This window comes from Phyllostomus hastatus, unplaced genomic scaffold (genome assembly GCF_019186645.2).
Source record: "Phyllostomus hastatus isolate PE091 unplaced genomic scaffold, TTU_PhHast_1.1 phas_scaffold_60, whole genome shotgun sequence".
Lineage (NCBI taxonomy): Eukaryota > Metazoa > Chordata > Mammalia > Chiroptera > Phyllostomidae > Phyllostomus > Phyllostomus hastatus.
Window position 1 is genome coordinate 8,858,582 of NW_025334038.1, and position 18,262 is coordinate 8,876,843.

An 18,262-nucleotide genomic window follows, 5' to 3' on the forward strand; every position below is an offset into this window, starting at 1 on the left:
GGGGGCCACTTTGCTCCCTCAGAAGATATTTGGCAATGGAGACATTTTGGTTATAACTATGGGGAGAAGGGGGATGTACAATATGTGTTAAATATTCTGCAATGCATAAGATAGTCTCCCTTCCGCCACCCACCCCTCACACCACTTCCTCTGATTTTGTATTTAGGAGATGAAAATGGGCCAATTAGAAGTTTTCTCTCTCCCTGAAGAGAGACAAAATGTCATGATCCTTAACGCTATTTCACTCCGTGGCCCTGTTGAGCCTGCCCAGCAGCCTCCTTGTGCTATCCACGTCATCCTGGCTGCAGCTCCTTCGGAGTCCGCGCCTTCCACCAGCGGCATCCCGGCTCATGGTGACATCCTCATCCATGTACGTGCCCTCAGTAGAGCCTTCCCGCTGCTGCCTGCGGGAGAGGGGCCTGAACCGTGGAATGAATCAGAAAGCCACCCCGCACTCCCCGCTTCCCTCCCAAGGAAAGCAAGGCAGGGCTCTGCGAGGAACATCGGGAGTCTTTGGAAAAAGACAGGAAGGACTTTTACCGGGATGCTATTAGCCTGCTTGGGGCCGACTTGTTGAAACAGTGGCTCCAGGGAGCGGCACAGCCCCAACCATCATCTGCAAAAACCCCAGTGCCCCAAAGGCAGAGGCAGGGCACCAAGAAGGCCAGTGTTTGCTGTGTTCTCTAAGGGCGATCCGGCCAACTAGCCTGTTACTGAGGCAGGTGCTCGGTTCCAGTTGCCCCTAAACAGGAGGTGGCCCAACCTTTGAAGGAATCCCAGGCCAGCTGTTGCAGTGGGGATAGGGCGGGAGAAGGGAAGTTTGTCTTTTCCAGTAGTAATCCTGGACTAGGAGCCCGGGAGCACACTCCAAGTCCCCCTGGGCTGCGCTTCCTAGGATACCTTCCCGGCAGCTGGCCACAGCTGTGTCCGAGCGGCCGGGTGGGCGGAGGGGGAGGTGGGGCCACTCTGGCCCGGAGCTCCTGAGCCAAGATCTGATTTCGGGACTCTGCGTAGGAGCTGAGTCAAACTCTGAGGCTGGGCTGAGCCTGTAGCCTGGCCGCTGAGCACAGTCAGCGGTTAATGATTGATCCTGACCACTCCACCTCCAGCAGCACCGAAGAGCCTGCTCCTGGAGGGTGAGTTGGGGCCTGCAAGTGCCAGGCAGCCGGAGGGGGGCGGAGAGCTGCAGGGCAGAGTTTGCAGGGGCACGGAGGAGAAGGGCCTGCACACTGCGGACTGCAGGGCTCTCTCTCGGCCAGATTAGAACCTCCTTCCTCTGCGCTTTCTCCGCCTCACTCGTCCACACACGCCCCCAAACTCCACCCCCAGGCGACTCCCGGGCCACTACTAGGTTGGGCTGCTCCAGGAAGTTTCCATGAAAGCACCTGAAATACTAAATTACCTTTTCCAGGTAAGCCTGAGTGAGAGAAAGCCCTCCTGAGTTACAGCTAAGAAATTCGGGCTCCTCTGAGAGGAAAGAAGTGGAGGTCTTTGGACTGGCGGTGTGACTTCCTCCCTGATGGCTGCACCCAGAGGCTCCGGTGGTGACTGCTCCCACATTATTGATCACAGCCATATCCCCCGATTCGAGGTGGCTACCTGGATCAAAATCACTCTCATCCTGGTGAACCTGGTCATCTTCGTGGTGGGCATCCTGGGGAACAGTGTTACTATTCGGGTCACCCGGGTGCTGCAGAAGAAAGGCTACTTGCAGAAGGAGGTGACAGATCACATGGTGAGCTTGGCTTGCTCTGACATCTTGGTCTTCCTCATTGGCATGCCCATGGAGTTCTACAGCATCATCTGGAACCCCCTGACGACGCCCAGCTATGCCCTCTCCTGTAAACTTCACAATTTTCTCTTCGAGACCTGCAGTTACGCCACGCTGCTGCATGTACTGACACTCAGCTTCGAGCGCTATGTCGCTATCTGCCACCCTTTCCGGTATAAGGCCGTGTCGGGGCCCTGCCAGGTGAAGCTGCTGATTGGTTTCGTCTGGGTCACCTCCACCCTGGTGGCATTGCCTTTGCTTTTTGCCATGGGAGTTGAGTACCCCCTGCTGCACGTGCACAGTCACCAGGGTCTCTCTTGCAACCGCTCCCTCACCCGCCACCACGAGCACCCTGAGACCTCCAACATGTCCATCTGTACCAACCTCTCCGGACGCTGGTCTGTTTTCCAGGCCAGCATCTTCAGCGCCTTTGTGGTCTACCTCGTGGTCCTGGTCGCTGTGGCCTTCATGTGCTGGAACATGATGCAGGTGCTCAAGAGGAGCAAACAGGGGATGCTGGCCGGGGAGGGGCAGCAGACACAGCTGAGGAAGTCCGAGAGCGAGGAGAGCAGGGCGGCCAGGAGGCAGACCATCCTCTTCCTGAGTGAGTCCTGGTAGAGGGCGGCCCGGGAGCAGCCCCTTCTCTTGCCCCAATTCCCCTGTGGTCTTCTTAACTGCAAATCTTGCCTTACAAGTGTAAACTTAAGCTCTGGAGGCTGAAGAGGTGTTGATCCATTCTCTGTGTTTGGACATTAAGATTACGGTTAAAAGAGCACTAGACCAGGAGTCAGAAGGTCTGGGTATATTCCAGAATAGCACCTCTGGGACCTCCAGCGAGTCACAAAGTATCTTGGGTAAAATGGAGATGAAAATACTGAGAAATGTGAGGGTCAAATTAGGTAATGCAGGAGAGATGAAAATCCTTTGAGAAGGACCAAGTTCTGGAGAGATAAAAGATAGCATTCTTGTTTTGCCTATCTTTACCTAGGAGAATTTTTCTCAGACAGTTATAATTTTGTTCCCATTTTTCTTCTTTGGAGAAGCAAGGTTGTCAGGAAAACACACTCCCCAGGCTGCTATTTTATTCCTGAGGTCAATCTATCTAGTTTTATGAAATTGGAGCTTTCAGACAAGCAGTTCTCAAGGCGGGGCTTGAGTTTCTGTCATGGTGGGTCTGTTCTTTAACCGAGAGTGGAGAAACATAGGAGGCCACCCACCTGTTTGACCCAGAAAATCTGGCTTCACAGATTCCTGGGACTTGATGGATCATTCAAAACACTCAATTCCCATGCAGACAAAACTCTATGCTTTCCAAATTTTTGTTGTGATGAAAATATTTAAAGTCAGGCCCTTCTGTCAGGAAAAACGAACTCATCATCTGCATGCCCCCAAGCCTTCAAAAGAGGGGCCTGGTCCCTCTGGGACACAAGGCTTTAATGGAGACACATAAAGTTTGTGTGAGTGAATGTTTTAAAAAATATTTTTTTAGAAACAAGAAAAAGATCTGGGCATGTGAGTCAAGGGAGAGTTGATGTAACAATCGTTTCTCCCCTGCCCTCTCCCCTTTTCATTGTGGCAGCAGGAGAAAGAATGAATCATGGTGCTGTTTGTTTAGGTGTGGGAAACTGGAGTAACAGGTTCCAGGACTAAGCATTAGACACGAGAGAAAATTTGAAGGCAATTGAAGAGAATAGAAAGAACCTGGTCTTGTCCTATCACTTCTTCTGGCTTCTGGTGTGTCTACAGTTGAATTGACTGTATCTGTGAGATGTGAAAGGAGGGAGTTTTGCAAGTTTTGGATGCTTACTCTGCATCGGGCCCTTTGCTAGGTGATTTATATTTCCATTTCATAGAATTTGAGGCTTAGAGAAGAGAAGACTCAGTTTAAATGCACTTAAGTTCTACTCCAAATTTTCACTTTGCTTCTCAGGGTAAGAAAATGACTGGAGAGGGAAAATGAAATAAAGCAGGACTTTGATAAGGAAGGTACTACCTAGATTGGGGCTGGTGGTGTTGCTGCAAGTACCATAAGTAGGTAACTCTGGGGACTTGGGAAAGGCACCAGCTCAATTCAGTCTCACCCACTGGCTGTTGTCCAAAATATTTATTGCAAGAAGGCATAACCATTTCATTTGCTTGCAGGGGTGTCCAGCCTTTTGGTGTCTCTGGGCCACAGTGGAAGAAGAATTGTTTTGGGCCACACATTAAATACATTGTGACACATAATCACAAAAAATCTCATAATGTTTTAAGTAAATTTATGATTTTGTGTCAGGCTGAATTCATAGCCATCCTGGGTTGCAGGTGGCCCATTGGGCCATGGGTTGGATACCCATGGCCCTTGAACATCTGTTAAAAGGCTCATTCTCCCTTCCCCTAAACACCCTTAGCCATATCTTAAACTTTTAACAGTAATTTATACTTTAGTGTGAATGAATTCCTTCCTTCCTTCCTTTTTTTTTAATATTCGGTATACTATCTTCTGTTCTAATTTAAGGATATTAAGGTTGCATTTGAACAAGGAAAAATAATTGATTTATCTTTGTTTTCTATTGGACTAATCTCTGTGATTTTTTAATATTTCTATGAATAGACATCTTCTCCCTTCCCAGGGGCTATTGTTCCAAGAAAAAGTCAGTCTCCATTTTGTAGCATAAAATCAGAAGCCTTTTATTTAAAGATGAACAGAATCTTGGAGATATCTCATGAATTTAGTAATCACCTGGAATGAGTTTATTCTCACTGCTGATCCCTTCCTTCTAGTTCTTTCCCTCTTTCTTGTAATAAGTATGTATTCATCACCCACTGTGCTCCCTGCATAAAGATTGTTGAATGGCAATCAGATGTTCAATGTGCAATAATGTCTTGGGGAAATTTACCTTTTGTATTTAGCCCATTTCCTCTGCACTAGGTTTTCAAAGCAGTTCTTGCAAATGTGCCCCTCTCCCAATGAATTTAAAGAGCTTTTAAAAATAGGAACCTCACTAATTAACTCAAGTTAGGAAATAAATTAATGGAGTGAAGAGGAAGCAATTATGGCCTGCATCCATTAGATTAATACAATGCAATTTTTTGGGTTTCATAAAACATAAACTTTGGGGCATTTATAACCCAGAACAAATTAATATATAAATTGTTTACAAATCACTGAATTTAATATAGTTAGCTTTTTTTTCAGTATTTCAGTTAACAGATGTATCAAATTAAAACAAATATTAGCTCATTTCAAACATTTTGCATTTAATGTGAAATGTAAATGATGACATAGCACAAGATGTCTTTGGAGCTCTTGAGGCAATAAAAAAACAATTATGGATTTCCCCCTCATTGTTAAAATGCTAACTTCTGCATAACAGAAGTGAAATTCATAAATCTACCCAAGATGAGGAATTCTATGTAGAAAATATTAATTTTCCATTCTACATCTTTTGCAATTGCATTTCAGTCTAGTTGAGGTGAGTAATGAAACAAACTGGGAACTCTGGGAGAGAAAGAGATGCTGGAATGCTTCCTAGCTGTCAATTAACTCGCAGGAGGAAACAAAGATAACATAAAAGTGTGCATTCCTGGAAACAAGTGTTTCCTCATGCCTTTTGTCAGTTCAGTGAGAAATTAGTACTAGATGTATTACCTTTTGCAAGGTTACAGTTAATATGGCCATGGTAATCCTTATCTGATGCCAAGACATCTGGATTCCTGTCTCTTCTGGAGATAAGGAACTAGTGGATTTGACCCTTTATTCCAGAGTTGTTGAGGATATGCAAAATAAGCCTTCAGTTCAACAGGTTTTTCTGGACCTTCCACCTCATCTCTCTCAACTTTCACTTTGATCTGTTTTCAGTGCATGTGACATCCAGGCCCAAGTACACCCATATTTGTGTCAACTGCACATATGGCTTGTTGTTAGATATCACCCACTCAAAGTGGAATGACAGAGTAGTTTAAATAAAGTGTACAGTTGTTTTTTGATGGGATTATAAATTGGTGCAGCCACTATAGAAAATAATATGGAGCACATGACTGGGTTGTTCAGTTGGTTGGCATGTCATCCCATACACCAAAAGGTTGCAGGTTTGATTCCCCCGTCAGGGCACATACCTAGGTTGCAGGTTTGATCCCTGGTCGGGATATTTCTCTCCTCACACCCTTCCTCTCTACCTAAAATCGATGAACATATCCTTGGGTGAGGATTAAAAAAAATTAAAAGAAATAAAGAGGGCCTCAAAAAATTAAAAATAGAACTACCATACAACCTAGCAATTCCACTTCTGGGTGTTTATTTGAAGAAAATGAACAAACTAATTTGAAAAGATATATGGACCCCTACATTTATTACAACATTATTTACAATAGCCACGACATGGAAACAACCTAGGTGTCCAATGATAGATGAATGGATAAAGAAGATGTAGTACATTTATACAATGCAATATTACACAGCAATAAAAAAGAATGAAATCTTGCCATTTGCAACAACACTGATGGACCTAGAGGGTATTATGCCAAATGAAATAACACATAAAAAGACAAATACCATGTGATTTCACTTAAATGTGGAATCTAGAAATACAAAACAAATGAACTAACAAACCAAAATAAAAACATTCATACATAGAAGCAGAGAACAAACAGATGAGAGGGAGATTGGGGGATGGATTAAAAAGGTAAAGGGGAATAAGAAGTATAAACTTTGAATTATTAAAAAAAGATATTGAACACACAATTCAGTGCACAGATGATTTGTTGTGGAACTGTGTACCTGAAACCTATATAATTTTGTTAACCACTATCACCCCAATACATTCAATAAAAAGGAAAAAGATAAATTAAAACAGTTGTGTCTCTGAAGCTGGATAAAGTAAGGAAAATTACCTTCTAGAACCTCCAGAAAATCATGCAACCCTGCCAACACATTGATATTAGGTCATTAAAACTAATTTTGGATGTCTGATCTCTAGAAGATAATAAATGTATGTTGTTTTAAGCCACTAAATTTCTGGTAACTTATAACAGTAATAGAAAACTAACAAAACTAGTCTCTTTAAAAATTAAAATGTCATGTTGAGAACTTTCAGAAATGAATATTAAGGGCAATAATAATAATAGCTACAATTTATTGAACATATGCTACATGCAAGCTGGTTATTCTCATACCAGTTCATTGAAGAGGACACTAAAATTAATTCTATTTAATAGAAAATGGAAAACAGTTTTAAGAACCTGAGTATATATACCCAAAGGGACAGAGAGTAGATGATGAAACTGAGAAATATCAGTGAGAAATATATGGGACTATCAGAAGAAAAACTCAGAAATATGCTAAATCATTGAGTTAAGAAAATCAGTCATCAGTAAAAACAACCTTTAGCTGTTTCTGTAATAATAGGGTTGGGCTACTGGAACAGTCAGAATTCCTTGGTTCAAAGCTGGTGAAAAAAAAATTGTACAGAATATTTTGTTACTGACTTATATCAAATATGATACATATTAAATTAACTTAGAGTATAAATACAAAATAGTTAAATTGATCAAGAATACTTAGTTGAATATATTAAAATTTGTAGTAAAGTTCTAAAAAATAAAGTATACTGTAGTTTAATTAGTAACTTACAAGAGCATAATTAATTTGGACTAGGTTATATCTGCTTCCTAGAAGTCTGCAGTGCAGTGATTGACTTGACTACAAGTTTTGAAAAAAAAGTTTTACAGATAATTATGAAATTACAAAATTAAATAAACATCAGAGAAGACTCAGGACTCTAATAATTCCACTGTGTTGCATTCCAAAGTTGCTCCCCTGAGTTGGAGGAAAAGGGAAGGAACGGCATGAGGTGTCAGGAATTGACATTACCTTAGGCTGTTCACAGGAGAAAATCTTGAATATAGACACCATCCATCCTGTGTGTTTGACCTTTACTCTTACATGCTCCCACTTGAGCTATTTCAGCTGTTCGTCATGTGTATTTCGATGGAAAAAACATTCAGAGTTGCTGCTGTAATGGACTAATCTAAAAAGAATTTTGATGTGTATTTAGATATTTGTGGAATGGACCAGGGAGAAGATCAGAACCACATCCTCTTGATTTTTAGACCCTAAATGTAGATAGAAAGTTGGTTGTGCATGTACCCACACATGAACGCTGTGAGGGGGAGAGGATCGGGGGGGGGGGGCTGGAAGAGGGGGAGAAAGAATGGAGATGTTGACAGCGGGCCTTCTTTATCTGAGGGCAATCAGTAGCTGACAAGACCTTTTAAAGTTAGTTCCTTCAAATGGAGTCCAACATTTCATGTGAAAAGAGGTTTGATTGGGACTTCATTGTAAAAATAAAAGTGAATATTATGAAAAGAAATTTGTCTTATATTTTATCAAGCAGGTTATAATTATATGGTAATTCTTCTAAAAAATTTTTCACAATGAAACAAGTGTGGCTTTTTGAGGTCATAATTTTTCTGACAAAACTGTATGATGGTCTCTGTGCCTGATTTTTAGTAAGATTATAGCAGGCTTTCTCCCAAGGGCTTCTCTAAATTCTTTGCTATTTAAATCACCCTCATTGAAGCACCTGTCCTGGCACCACTTTTGTCTGTTTTCCTTCTTTCCGGATTGACTGGTCTAATTGGGCCAAACTTGCATTTGTCAGAGGCATGGCACCTGCTTCACGTGTTTCTCCAGCTCCCCTTTTATTGACTTCACAAAATTCTGCACCCCATGTGCAGTCCAAACCCCCAAAATAAAATTAATTTGAAATCAATCTCTGTTCCCTAGTGTATATCAACTGATTACATGGAAATGGGTGTCAAGTGCCAAAATAATTTACATATAGTTGTTTCCTTGATTAGTTTAAACACTGGTCTTATAATCATATTTATGTAATTTTCTTAGCAAAGGCTTTTTCTGTGGTATAAAGGGACATTCGAACTCAATCTTGCAGGGAAATGTTACCAAAATTAGCAACTTTTTAGTGTAAGATATTATTTTGACTCAAATGTTTGGGTATGTCAGGAAAAAATTTTTGCCTCAAATATACAGGCTATTGCCTCTATTCTCTTCCTCCCTTTGCTGGTGTAGATGTGCCTGTGATAAATGGTATTTCATGCTTATTTTTCTACTTGTGATATCTGTCATAAATTGCAGTGTCCTGTGATCAGCCTGGCAGATGAATATAATAATGCCGCTTTAGTTTTATAATCAGGCTGTCTCAAAGATTTCATTTCTCTGCTGGTGAGATGCATAGTTCTTGTGGAAGGGAATATTGGAATCCCAGTCCCTATTCATTAGCAAGCCTGTTCATCTGTCTTAGTTGCATGCCTCATGGGGGCTGCCAAAGTGTAACAAAGTAGCAGAGGCCACAGCTGAGCAAAGCATTCAGCCTATTAATGCTAAAACCACTCAGAATAAAAGCCAGGTGTGAGCTGAGATGGCACAGAGGGAGAATATTGAATTGGGAATCAAGGAACCCCATCCTGCCCCAGTAGATAAGGTCCTCTGATCTAACACTTGGATGAAATGGTCATCTCTCACTGCCTTTTCCTTCTGCGTGGTCTGCAACCCTGGGGCAATCCTACTTGTCCTCTACCTCTACTCCTTGGCTACTTACTGAGCACTGGAGAGAAGACTGGTCATCATTACTTCTGTGAGCTTTTGTAAACAGATAAGTGTTCAGCCTCACCTAAGTCCTGCTGTCTAGTGGGCACCTTCATTTGCAAGTACCTTCAAAGAGCTCAAGCTCCTGCAATGACCTTTTCCACTTTGCTTCCAGCAAGTCTGCTTTCTAGGAGAGAGACCTGACTTGACATGTGAGCACTGGAGCAATGTCCAATCTACTCTTGCCTTGTCCAGGCTGTTCTTCATGGTGCATCCCCTGATATCTCACTGATGGCCTGATCCACAGCCCTATCAAATTCAAACTTGTCAATGGCTTTTCATGGCTCTTGATATAAGGATCAAAATCCTTAACATAAGACCCCTTGTGGTCAGCGGCTGACCGAATGGTATCAAGTGCAGTTCTCTTGTATTAGTCTGCTTGGACTGATGGGCTCAAACAACAGACATTTATTTTCTTATAGTTCTGGAAGCTGGAAATCTGAAATTAAGGTGCTAGCAATGTTGGTTTCTAGTGAGAAATGTCTTCCTTGGTCTGTAAATAGCAGCCTTCTTACTGAGGCCTCACATGGCCCTTTCTCTGGGTGTCCTTAAAGAGAGAGAGAGAAAGAGAGATATCTCTGGTATCTCTTCCTTTCCTTATAAGGACACCAGTCCTGTTGGATTTGGGTCCCACCCTTGTGACCTCATTGAATCTTTATTACCTCCTGAAGGCCCTATCTTCAAATAGTGTCACATTGGGGGCTTTAACATATAAATGTGGGTGGGGGCACAATTCAGTCCATAGCACCCTTTAATTGCTCACGCCACAGACCCCCTTTAATTCCTACAACAGTTCATGGCCAGACTCTCTCCCACCCCCTGCCTTTGCCTTGGTACATGCTGTTTTCTCTGCCTGAAGTGCTTTTCTGTCTTATTTCATGCTGTACCTGCGTGCATCAGACCTCACCAAGTTAATACTGTTATGTCTCCCCTAGGAATCGTGGCTCATCCTCCCTGACTTGATTAAACCTCCTTCGAAACAAGACTCACAGTTACAATTTTACATTTAATTGTGAGGTTGTTCAATTGATTTCTCTTTTCCTTCCAATTCCTTGGGGGCAAGAACTATCCCTATTTGACCCCTAACACTACCTCTCTCCTTGCACAGTGCCTGACACACAGCAGGTGTTCGAGGAATGTGTTGACTGAATATGTAAATAAATGAGACTTGGTTTGGAATTGGGAAACAATGTTCTGTTTTCCATTGAACATGCATTCCTATAGAAGTTTATCATTCCTCAAAAATTTTCTGGTTAGTTTGAAACTAAAGGTGCTTTTTTTTTTTTTTTGAAAGGAATCTGATTTCTCCCAAGTCTCTGAAAAGTCAAGCTATCATCATGGAGGCCACAAGATTTTATCTCCCGAGGGCAGAGGAACAGTCTGTGTTAAGCTGAATGTTAGCTTTTACTTTATGTATCTGCCAGAAGTAACCATGAAATGAAAGTAACCAGGGTAGTATTTAGCAATCCCCATTAAACTCCATTTAACAAGATATTAATGCAATAGGACAACTTTAAAAATTATTTCTTAGCAGGACTTTTTGCCACTTGTTAACAAGGGGGTAGTCAGGGTTATGGAAAGAGGATGCAGTGGGTGCAATATTTTGAAAATATTCAAACAATATGGTTTTGTCACCTTCTTGAATTGCATTTACTTGCAGCCATTGCCCACAAGTCTGAACCATGAGATTTATCACCTCAGGGAAGAAAAAAGCAGGTACTGAAGATTGATTTTGATTAAAGAACCTGGATTTCTTGACCTCTTCAGTTAGGCAGCTGTCATGAAAGCTTGGGTTTTGTGAACAGGGAAAAAGAATTGCTCAGCTCTGTAGCTGTCCCTTTAATGTATCATGAGCCCAGCCGGTGGACTAGGTTAGCCACCTCGAGGCCAATTCAGACAAGACCAAAGTTAAGGGGTTTGAAATTTCTACTTGGGAGTCACTGAAGGGCTTTAAGGAGTAAAGCAGCACAGTTACATTTTTGGAGCTGCCCCTGGGGTGACGGTCTTTGTTACATTTCAATTTGAGTCAAAATTCTGGCTTGTCATGCTCCCAGAGTGGAAAAGAGTCAACTAACTCTTTATTGAGATGCAAATCCAATGGAACAGCTGATGCCAGTTAGTTCTTCCAGCCATTAGCCAGACCTCTGGCTCCTGGTTTTCCCAAGTCTTGCTACTGTTGCAGCTCTCCGTGGCTAGAGAGGAACTCTGCTTCCATTCAGCTCCTCATGTTTTCCTCACAGAGAGGCCCCAGCTGCCCCAACATTGCTTAGGTCAGGAGGCAGCTCCAGGGAGCGGAAGTGGGTCATAGTAATGCTTGCTTATCTCTGTTGTACAATGGCCCACCCATTCCTCAACAATTATTTGAGGTCCCCTCTCTTCCCTGAAGACTTCCTGCACTGATCTTCCTAGGAATGATGAGCCATTTCAGTCATTTCTCAGTTGGAGGCCCAACTGTTGTCTCTGACTCTCCTTGGAGCTCCCTGAGTCCTCCCTGAGGACTTTGCATGCTCATATTTCTTCAGTCTTCCCTGCTGGGCTGGAGACACAATAGCTGTGCACTACTCTATAGGTTCAGGGTTTGAAATCCCTGACCATGACTACTGCTCCTGGGGAGGAGGGAAACCACACAAACTCTGATTCAGGAAGTCACTTCAGCTTTACCTGCCTTTCCTCTCCTCTGTAGGGCAGAAATCTGAGATGGCTTCTGAAATTCCTGAACCCTAGTGTACACATAGTTGCTCCTACTCCCTTAGTTAAACACTAATTGAGATGCTGCTGTGCAGGGATTTTACAGAAGTAAGTTAGGTACCAAGTCAGTTGACTTTAAAAGAGGGAGATTTTCTGTGTGGGTTTAATCAAGTTACATGACCCTTTAAATCTGACTCTGGAGGTCAGAGATAGGGGAAGTCAGAGGTTTGATGCATAAGAGAGACTTCACAGGGAAGAAATTCTCCACTGCTGGCTGTGAAGATTGAGGGGACCACTGGCAGGGAATGCAGTCTCCAGATCTGACAGCCCGCAAGGGAATGAGGACCTGAAGGAGCTGAGAGGTGGATTCCTCCCAAAGTCTCAGTACCTTGAGACCCTGAGCTGGGATCCTAGCCTTGCTGTGCCTGCAGTTTTGATCTGCAGAGATGTAAGCTAATAAATAGGTTATTTTAAGTCACTAAATTTGTATTAATTTGTTAAGTAGCAATAAAAAACAAACACATACTCTGAACTCTGATAAGGGGACTCCAAGATAAATACCTTTCCTGACTTAATTATATCATCAAAGACAGGCCCAAGCTCTAGAATCTTCTCTTTGAAAAGTTTCATGACCCAGGAATTGCACCCATGGACCAGCCATTTCTTGATTTATCAACCATTCATTGAGCACCTGCTAAGTGCTCGGTGATTAGGAAGTTTAGCAAACTCCAGGGCAACATGGAAATCTGGGTGGCCTTTTAGACTCTTGTTTGGGTAATTGAAAATTCATGGGTTTGTGTCCTAACAGCTGGATTTTTGGAATCCTGAATACCCAGTTTTCAGAGAGGAAGACTATAGTGGATTGATCTAGCTATCGTCCTAGATTGATCTAGTTAGTACCTCTTTTTCCTTGTAGTCCAGCACTTAGTGGGTGATGAACAAATGTTTGGTGAATCAATGAATGGGCAGCTTTACTGCTTCCCAGAACCTTCCAACCCCAGTCCTGAAAGCAAGTCTGAATAAGAGAGATGTCTCAGACTAGCTTTAGAAAATGATAACTAGCTTTATCATTTTCTGATGTCAGGGTTTCTGCCAGTTGAGAAATTTGACAAAATTTCCTGTTTACACTTACTGTGTGTAAGAGCTATTCTGGCAGCCAGAGGCTTTTTAGATGTCTCATTACACTGCTTTACACATCTCAAGGGTGGCTGGTAGTTGGAGAGCAGTGGTGTTACCAGAATCTGACAGAGAGGGATCAGGATATAAGGCTACAGCACCAAGCTGCTATTGTACTTGTTAAATGTCCAACTGGTTATGAGACCAAAGGCATGCAGAAATAGGAGGCAGGCCCACCTGGGAGTGATGAAGTTCATTGAATTTGTAGAGAAAAGCCATTCTCTTTCTCTAGTAATGGGTAAAAGAAAATCCAGCTTACCTTAGAAATAAAACAGTACACACAAGGTGTTTGGAAAGAGCTAACGGCATTGGTCTCTGGATTTATGTATTATTATTCCTTGGAAGATGTAATATACTCAGCAGAAACAAGACTTTCTGGGGAATTTATGGGTCTACATTTTATATGCTGCAATTTTTAAGGATTAAATAGCATGTTGAAATGACAGCTACAAATTTTGTATATTTAAAGGGCAGCTGATAGGTAGTAGTGTTTCTCAAGTTCAAGTTTGTCTTGACAGGAGGCAAATGAGAGGCCTTGATGATTGAAGGTTGCTTTCCAGAGGATGCAGGAAACTTATGTAGAAGCAGGCGGATATCCTTGGGCCTGGGGTTTTTGAATCTCTTGAAGGCCCACTTTCTCCAGGAAGCCTTCCTGGACTGGTTTTATGCTGCTCAAATCACTCTAACAGGTCTTTGTGTTTCATTTTGGTGCTTCATTCATCAAGTATTTACAAAAGTCTAAAATGTGCATTATATCACTTGGACAGTAGAGATTAAGATGATGATTCTCCCCTTCAAAGAGCTTAATATTTCTTTAGTTCGGGCATCAAAGTATGGAGGTGGAGCCTTCTAGGAGGAAGCCTAAAAAACACCCTTGATGAAGAGTGGGGAGTTTGGGCTGTTCATGAAGTAAACTGGTCCTGGACTCGAGAATTGTGAGTGAAGTAGTTAATTGGACTTCACCCATCCCCAAAATATCTGCTGTTTTGATATTCACAGTGTGATCCATGGAGCAGCAATATCATCTGGGAAACAAATACTAAAATGTAGAGCATTGGGCCATACCCCACACCTGCTGAATTGGCATCTGCATTGTAAGAGGTCCAGGTGAATCCTATGCACATTAAAAGTGTGAGGAGCACTCATTTACAACCCTTCTTTAGGAGGGAATTCTTTAATTTGAAAAGAATAGAAAAGGATGAAATGGGAATAGCTAAATTCGCCATATAAAATAAGAACCATGAAAGGCTTGCTGGGTAGTTGTAATAGGAATTTGCTCCATGACATTTGGGCACAAGAAACTTCACATTGCTTTATTTTTAAAAAGAAACTTAAAACTGGCTCCAAGCCACCATTTGCAGAGTGGTAAAATGGAATCTCAGTGAAGTTTGGGGGGGGCTTCCCCTTCTTATGTTATATGAAAATTTAAGGGGGGACTTGCGTGGAGCAGTAAATGAGGCATTTGGCCCTTCATTCGCATTCAAAGTAGTTATTTTGTTCAACATGTTTCCTGGTGCTCCTTCTGCTCTGGGATTTGGCTGCCAAGGCTGGCAGAGCACTGGATCCAGCCAGCCAAGGGGCCGGCCTGTTCCTCACCATCATGAGGGAATCCATATTCCAGAATTGTTCAAGACTATCACCCATTGAGATTTGAGCTGGGATGTGACCCCAAAGTCTATGTTCTTTGCAGAAGCAGAGGGATGAGCTCTTAAAAGAGAATGTGCTCCCGCTGGAGGACTACTTGTGGGTGTTAAGGGATAATGATGCCAAGCCTGGTGAACATTTATCTTGCTTTTAGGCTTCCCAGAAGCTTTCAAGCACCTTTCTTATGTTTGGGGACTATTCCTCGTTTTAAGTCCTGCTTCCTCAAGGTGGCGGTGAGCAAGAATCCCTTGCTTTCCCAGAGTCCCTTGCAGCCTGGGTGCAGCATGTGACCTGGGCAGCATTAGTCATCAGCACTGGCACGAGATTCTCATTTGGAAGAGAGTGATGGGAAGGAGCAGCAGGCACATGGAGTGTCTTTGGGGACAGGGCTAGTGTGTGATAAGATGGCATAGAGAGAGCAATGACAGGAGAACTAAGGGCAGTGTCCTAGGCCAGGTGTTGGCAGTGCCTCTGCATGCAGGTCTCCACTGGGATAGTCTGGTGGGATAACCTGATAGGATTCTTGGTTGCATAACCAATTTTCTAGCTCTCCCAGGTATTATAAAAAAAACAAAATATAAAAGAAACACAAAGTAGTAATTGTGTAATCTGTAATAGCAGTAATCTGTTGTTTGTTTGTACTATGAACTCTGCATGTCAGATAACAGGTAATAGGACAATTGGACTGGAGTGGGGAACCCAGAGGGGAGCAGTTGATAGTGAATCTAGATTGGAAAGTAGATTGGGTCAAGTGTGGAGACCAAATTCAAGGTCTCAAGGCTGACTTAAAGGATTTGGCCTGCATTTTGAAAGCAATGGGGAGCCAAGGAATACTTTTGAGAAGAGGAGTGGCAGGAAGGAGAACAAGAAGATTGATGTGGGCACCAGCTGTGTTGCAGGTGGGGAGACAGTGTGAGGAGTGCAGGTGTGCAGGTGTTAAATGGGCTCTGAATCAACAGTGTATCCACAGGTTTGCCCATGAGAAGTCCTGAAGTGTGGTAGTTGATAACCCTGCCATTCACTGGCATCACCCAGTGTTAAATAATGCCCCACTGCATTCACACCCAGATCTTAGGTATTATTGAAGCCCTATCAGTAATTCCAATGTGAGACCAGCACTGAGAATGTGGGGAGAGGAGTTGGAAAGGCAGACTGGGTCTGGTCTTAGAGATCTTGAATTTGGTGGCTGTGCCAAGACAGAACCTGATCCTGACTTATTAAGCAGAAAAAAGGAATTTTCTGAAAGCATCAAGAGTAGTTCACAGAGTCAAAGGAAAGGATGAAAACCCAGACTGTTCATGGGTCTAGGGGGAACAAATTCATGGACAGCATGCTTAGGCTCCACCATCTAGGAGATACCAGCTTCAGGCATTCACCCATCTTGTTGTCACTCCATGAAGGGTCAGGTTCCCTGGGGTGAGGCTCTGACCCTGGATTGAGGCTGAGAGTAGGGCAGCATGATGGACAGTGTCAGCAAGACTGCGTGGAATAAGACACCTGGTCCCCACAGGAGAGCTGACACTGTGCCCAGGAAAGCAGGTGACAGAGCCAGGAGCAGACGCAACAGACCCCCTGCTGGGGCCTTACGGAGCTTGGAAATTAGTGTCATCATTACTGAGTTTCTTCACTCCAGGCAGTCTTTCCTCCCACTCTGTTCTTGTTCTTTCTCTCTATCTCCTTTTCCTTGCTGAGTCCTTGGTGATGTTCCCAGGGGTCAGGTCATCTTGGTGTGTGCGTCAGTTAGAAGAATAGGGGAAGAGACCAGCAGCAGAGCCTCCTCTTTCCCAAATGCAGCTTTCAGGAGGCTGGTTAATGCCAAATCCACTGGGGTGTATTTCCTGCTTAGGAACCTGACTCATTTACCCGGGTCACTGACCAGGTATTGGATTGTGGTTTTTCATCACCACAAAATCAGTGTCTGTCAGAACCTTGGCCTGAAGGACAAAGGTCTGTGGCCGTGCCTCAGGGACAGATGCGCTGTCTGCCTCCTTGGGCATTTTCCACTCATGTCTTCATATAGTATTAGCCTGAAGTCAGGACTTCTTATTTCAGATATAAAATCCCACATTTGATGTGAAGAATATTTACCATAAAAAAACAGGGAATAAACAAAGGGCATTCATTGCCTTCTGGAAATTCAGAACATTCTTAAAGAAGGAAAAACAATCATTTGTGATGACTTTTGTTGAGAAAAATGTTTGAGTTTCATGTTGACATGCTGATTCATCTTTGATTTTCATATCAACTAGATTCTATCTCTGGGGTTGATAGTTTCAAGCAGGGAAGCAGAAAAGCTGCTCTCCAAAACAGGTCCTCACAGGCTCTTCTCTTGGTGACTACTGGGTGGGAGTCACACACACTCTGGGCCTTCCCCGTGGACCCTGACATGAGCTGTACACATGAGAGTAGGTGGAGAGAGTATAAGGCATGTGGGCTTCTCAGTGGATGAGGTTGTAAGTATGTAAGAATTCTGTCTTAAGTGATGTGAGTGATGGCAGGAGCAGTGTGTTAGTTTCCTGTGGCTATTTAACAAACTACCACAAACTCAGTGGCTTAAAACAATGGATATATATATGTGTGTTCTAAGACTTGGAGGCCAGGGGCCTGAAACCAGTTTCAATGGGCCAGAATCAAGGTGTCAGCAGGGCCACACACCCTCAGGAGGCTCTGAGGGAGAATCACCCCCTTGCTTCTTCCAGTTTCTTGTGGCTGCCTGCCCTCCTTGGCTTGTGGCCACATCACTCCAATCTCCAAGGCCAGTATCTCTTCCTCTTCAAATCTCTTCTTCATATCACTTTCTCCTCTACATAGGTCAAGTGTCCCTTTGCCTCCCTCTTATAAGGACACATCCGATGGAATTTAGGGCCCATGCTATTAATTCAGGATAATCTATCTGTCTCAAAATCCTAGGCTTAACCACATGTGCAAAGACCCTTATTCCCTATAGGGTAACATTTACAGATTCTAGGAATTAGGATCTAATATAGGTGGCAGAGAGTTGTCAGTATAAATTGAATATAGTATGTGAACATAGTCTCCTGACCTACAAAGAAATGCTGTGGAGCAGCACACAAGGTACATGTTCCAATCCCCTTCCATCACTCACAAATGGGTGTGACCTCGGGCCAAGCAGTTCAGAACTTTAGTTTCATTATCTCTACACTGGGTGTTGTTTGACCCCAAAGGTTGATGTGAGCTTCAGTGGGAAGTATATGGAGGCCCAGTGCAGTGCCTGGCATAAAGTAGATTCTTAATAAAATCTACTTTCCTGCAGTAACCTTGTCATGTTATAGAAAGAATTCTGGTCGAGGACTCAAGAGAACTGCTTTAGTCCTTGC

At 43.1% G+C, this 18,262-nt stretch overlaps 1 protein-coding gene across 2 annotated transcripts in view; it reads left to right on the forward strand.

Annotated features, from left to right (window-relative positions):
- Positions 1 to 1,040: 1,040 nt before the first annotated feature.
- Positions 1,041 to 18,262, forward strand: part of GPR39 (G protein-coupled receptor 39) — a 220,743-nt gene continuing 203,521 nt past the window's right edge. Inside the window, exons 1-2 of one of the 2 annotated variants that reach the window (XM_045826264.1) lie at positions 1,041 to 1,136; positions 1,412 to 2,375. In XM_045826264.1, the coding sequence (XP_045682220.1) occupies positions 1,520 to 2,375 (856 nt within the window). In that variant the 5' untranslated portion in view covers positions 1,041 to 1,136; positions 1,412 to 1,519. The other variant, XM_045826262.1, reaches the window with a different exon arrangement.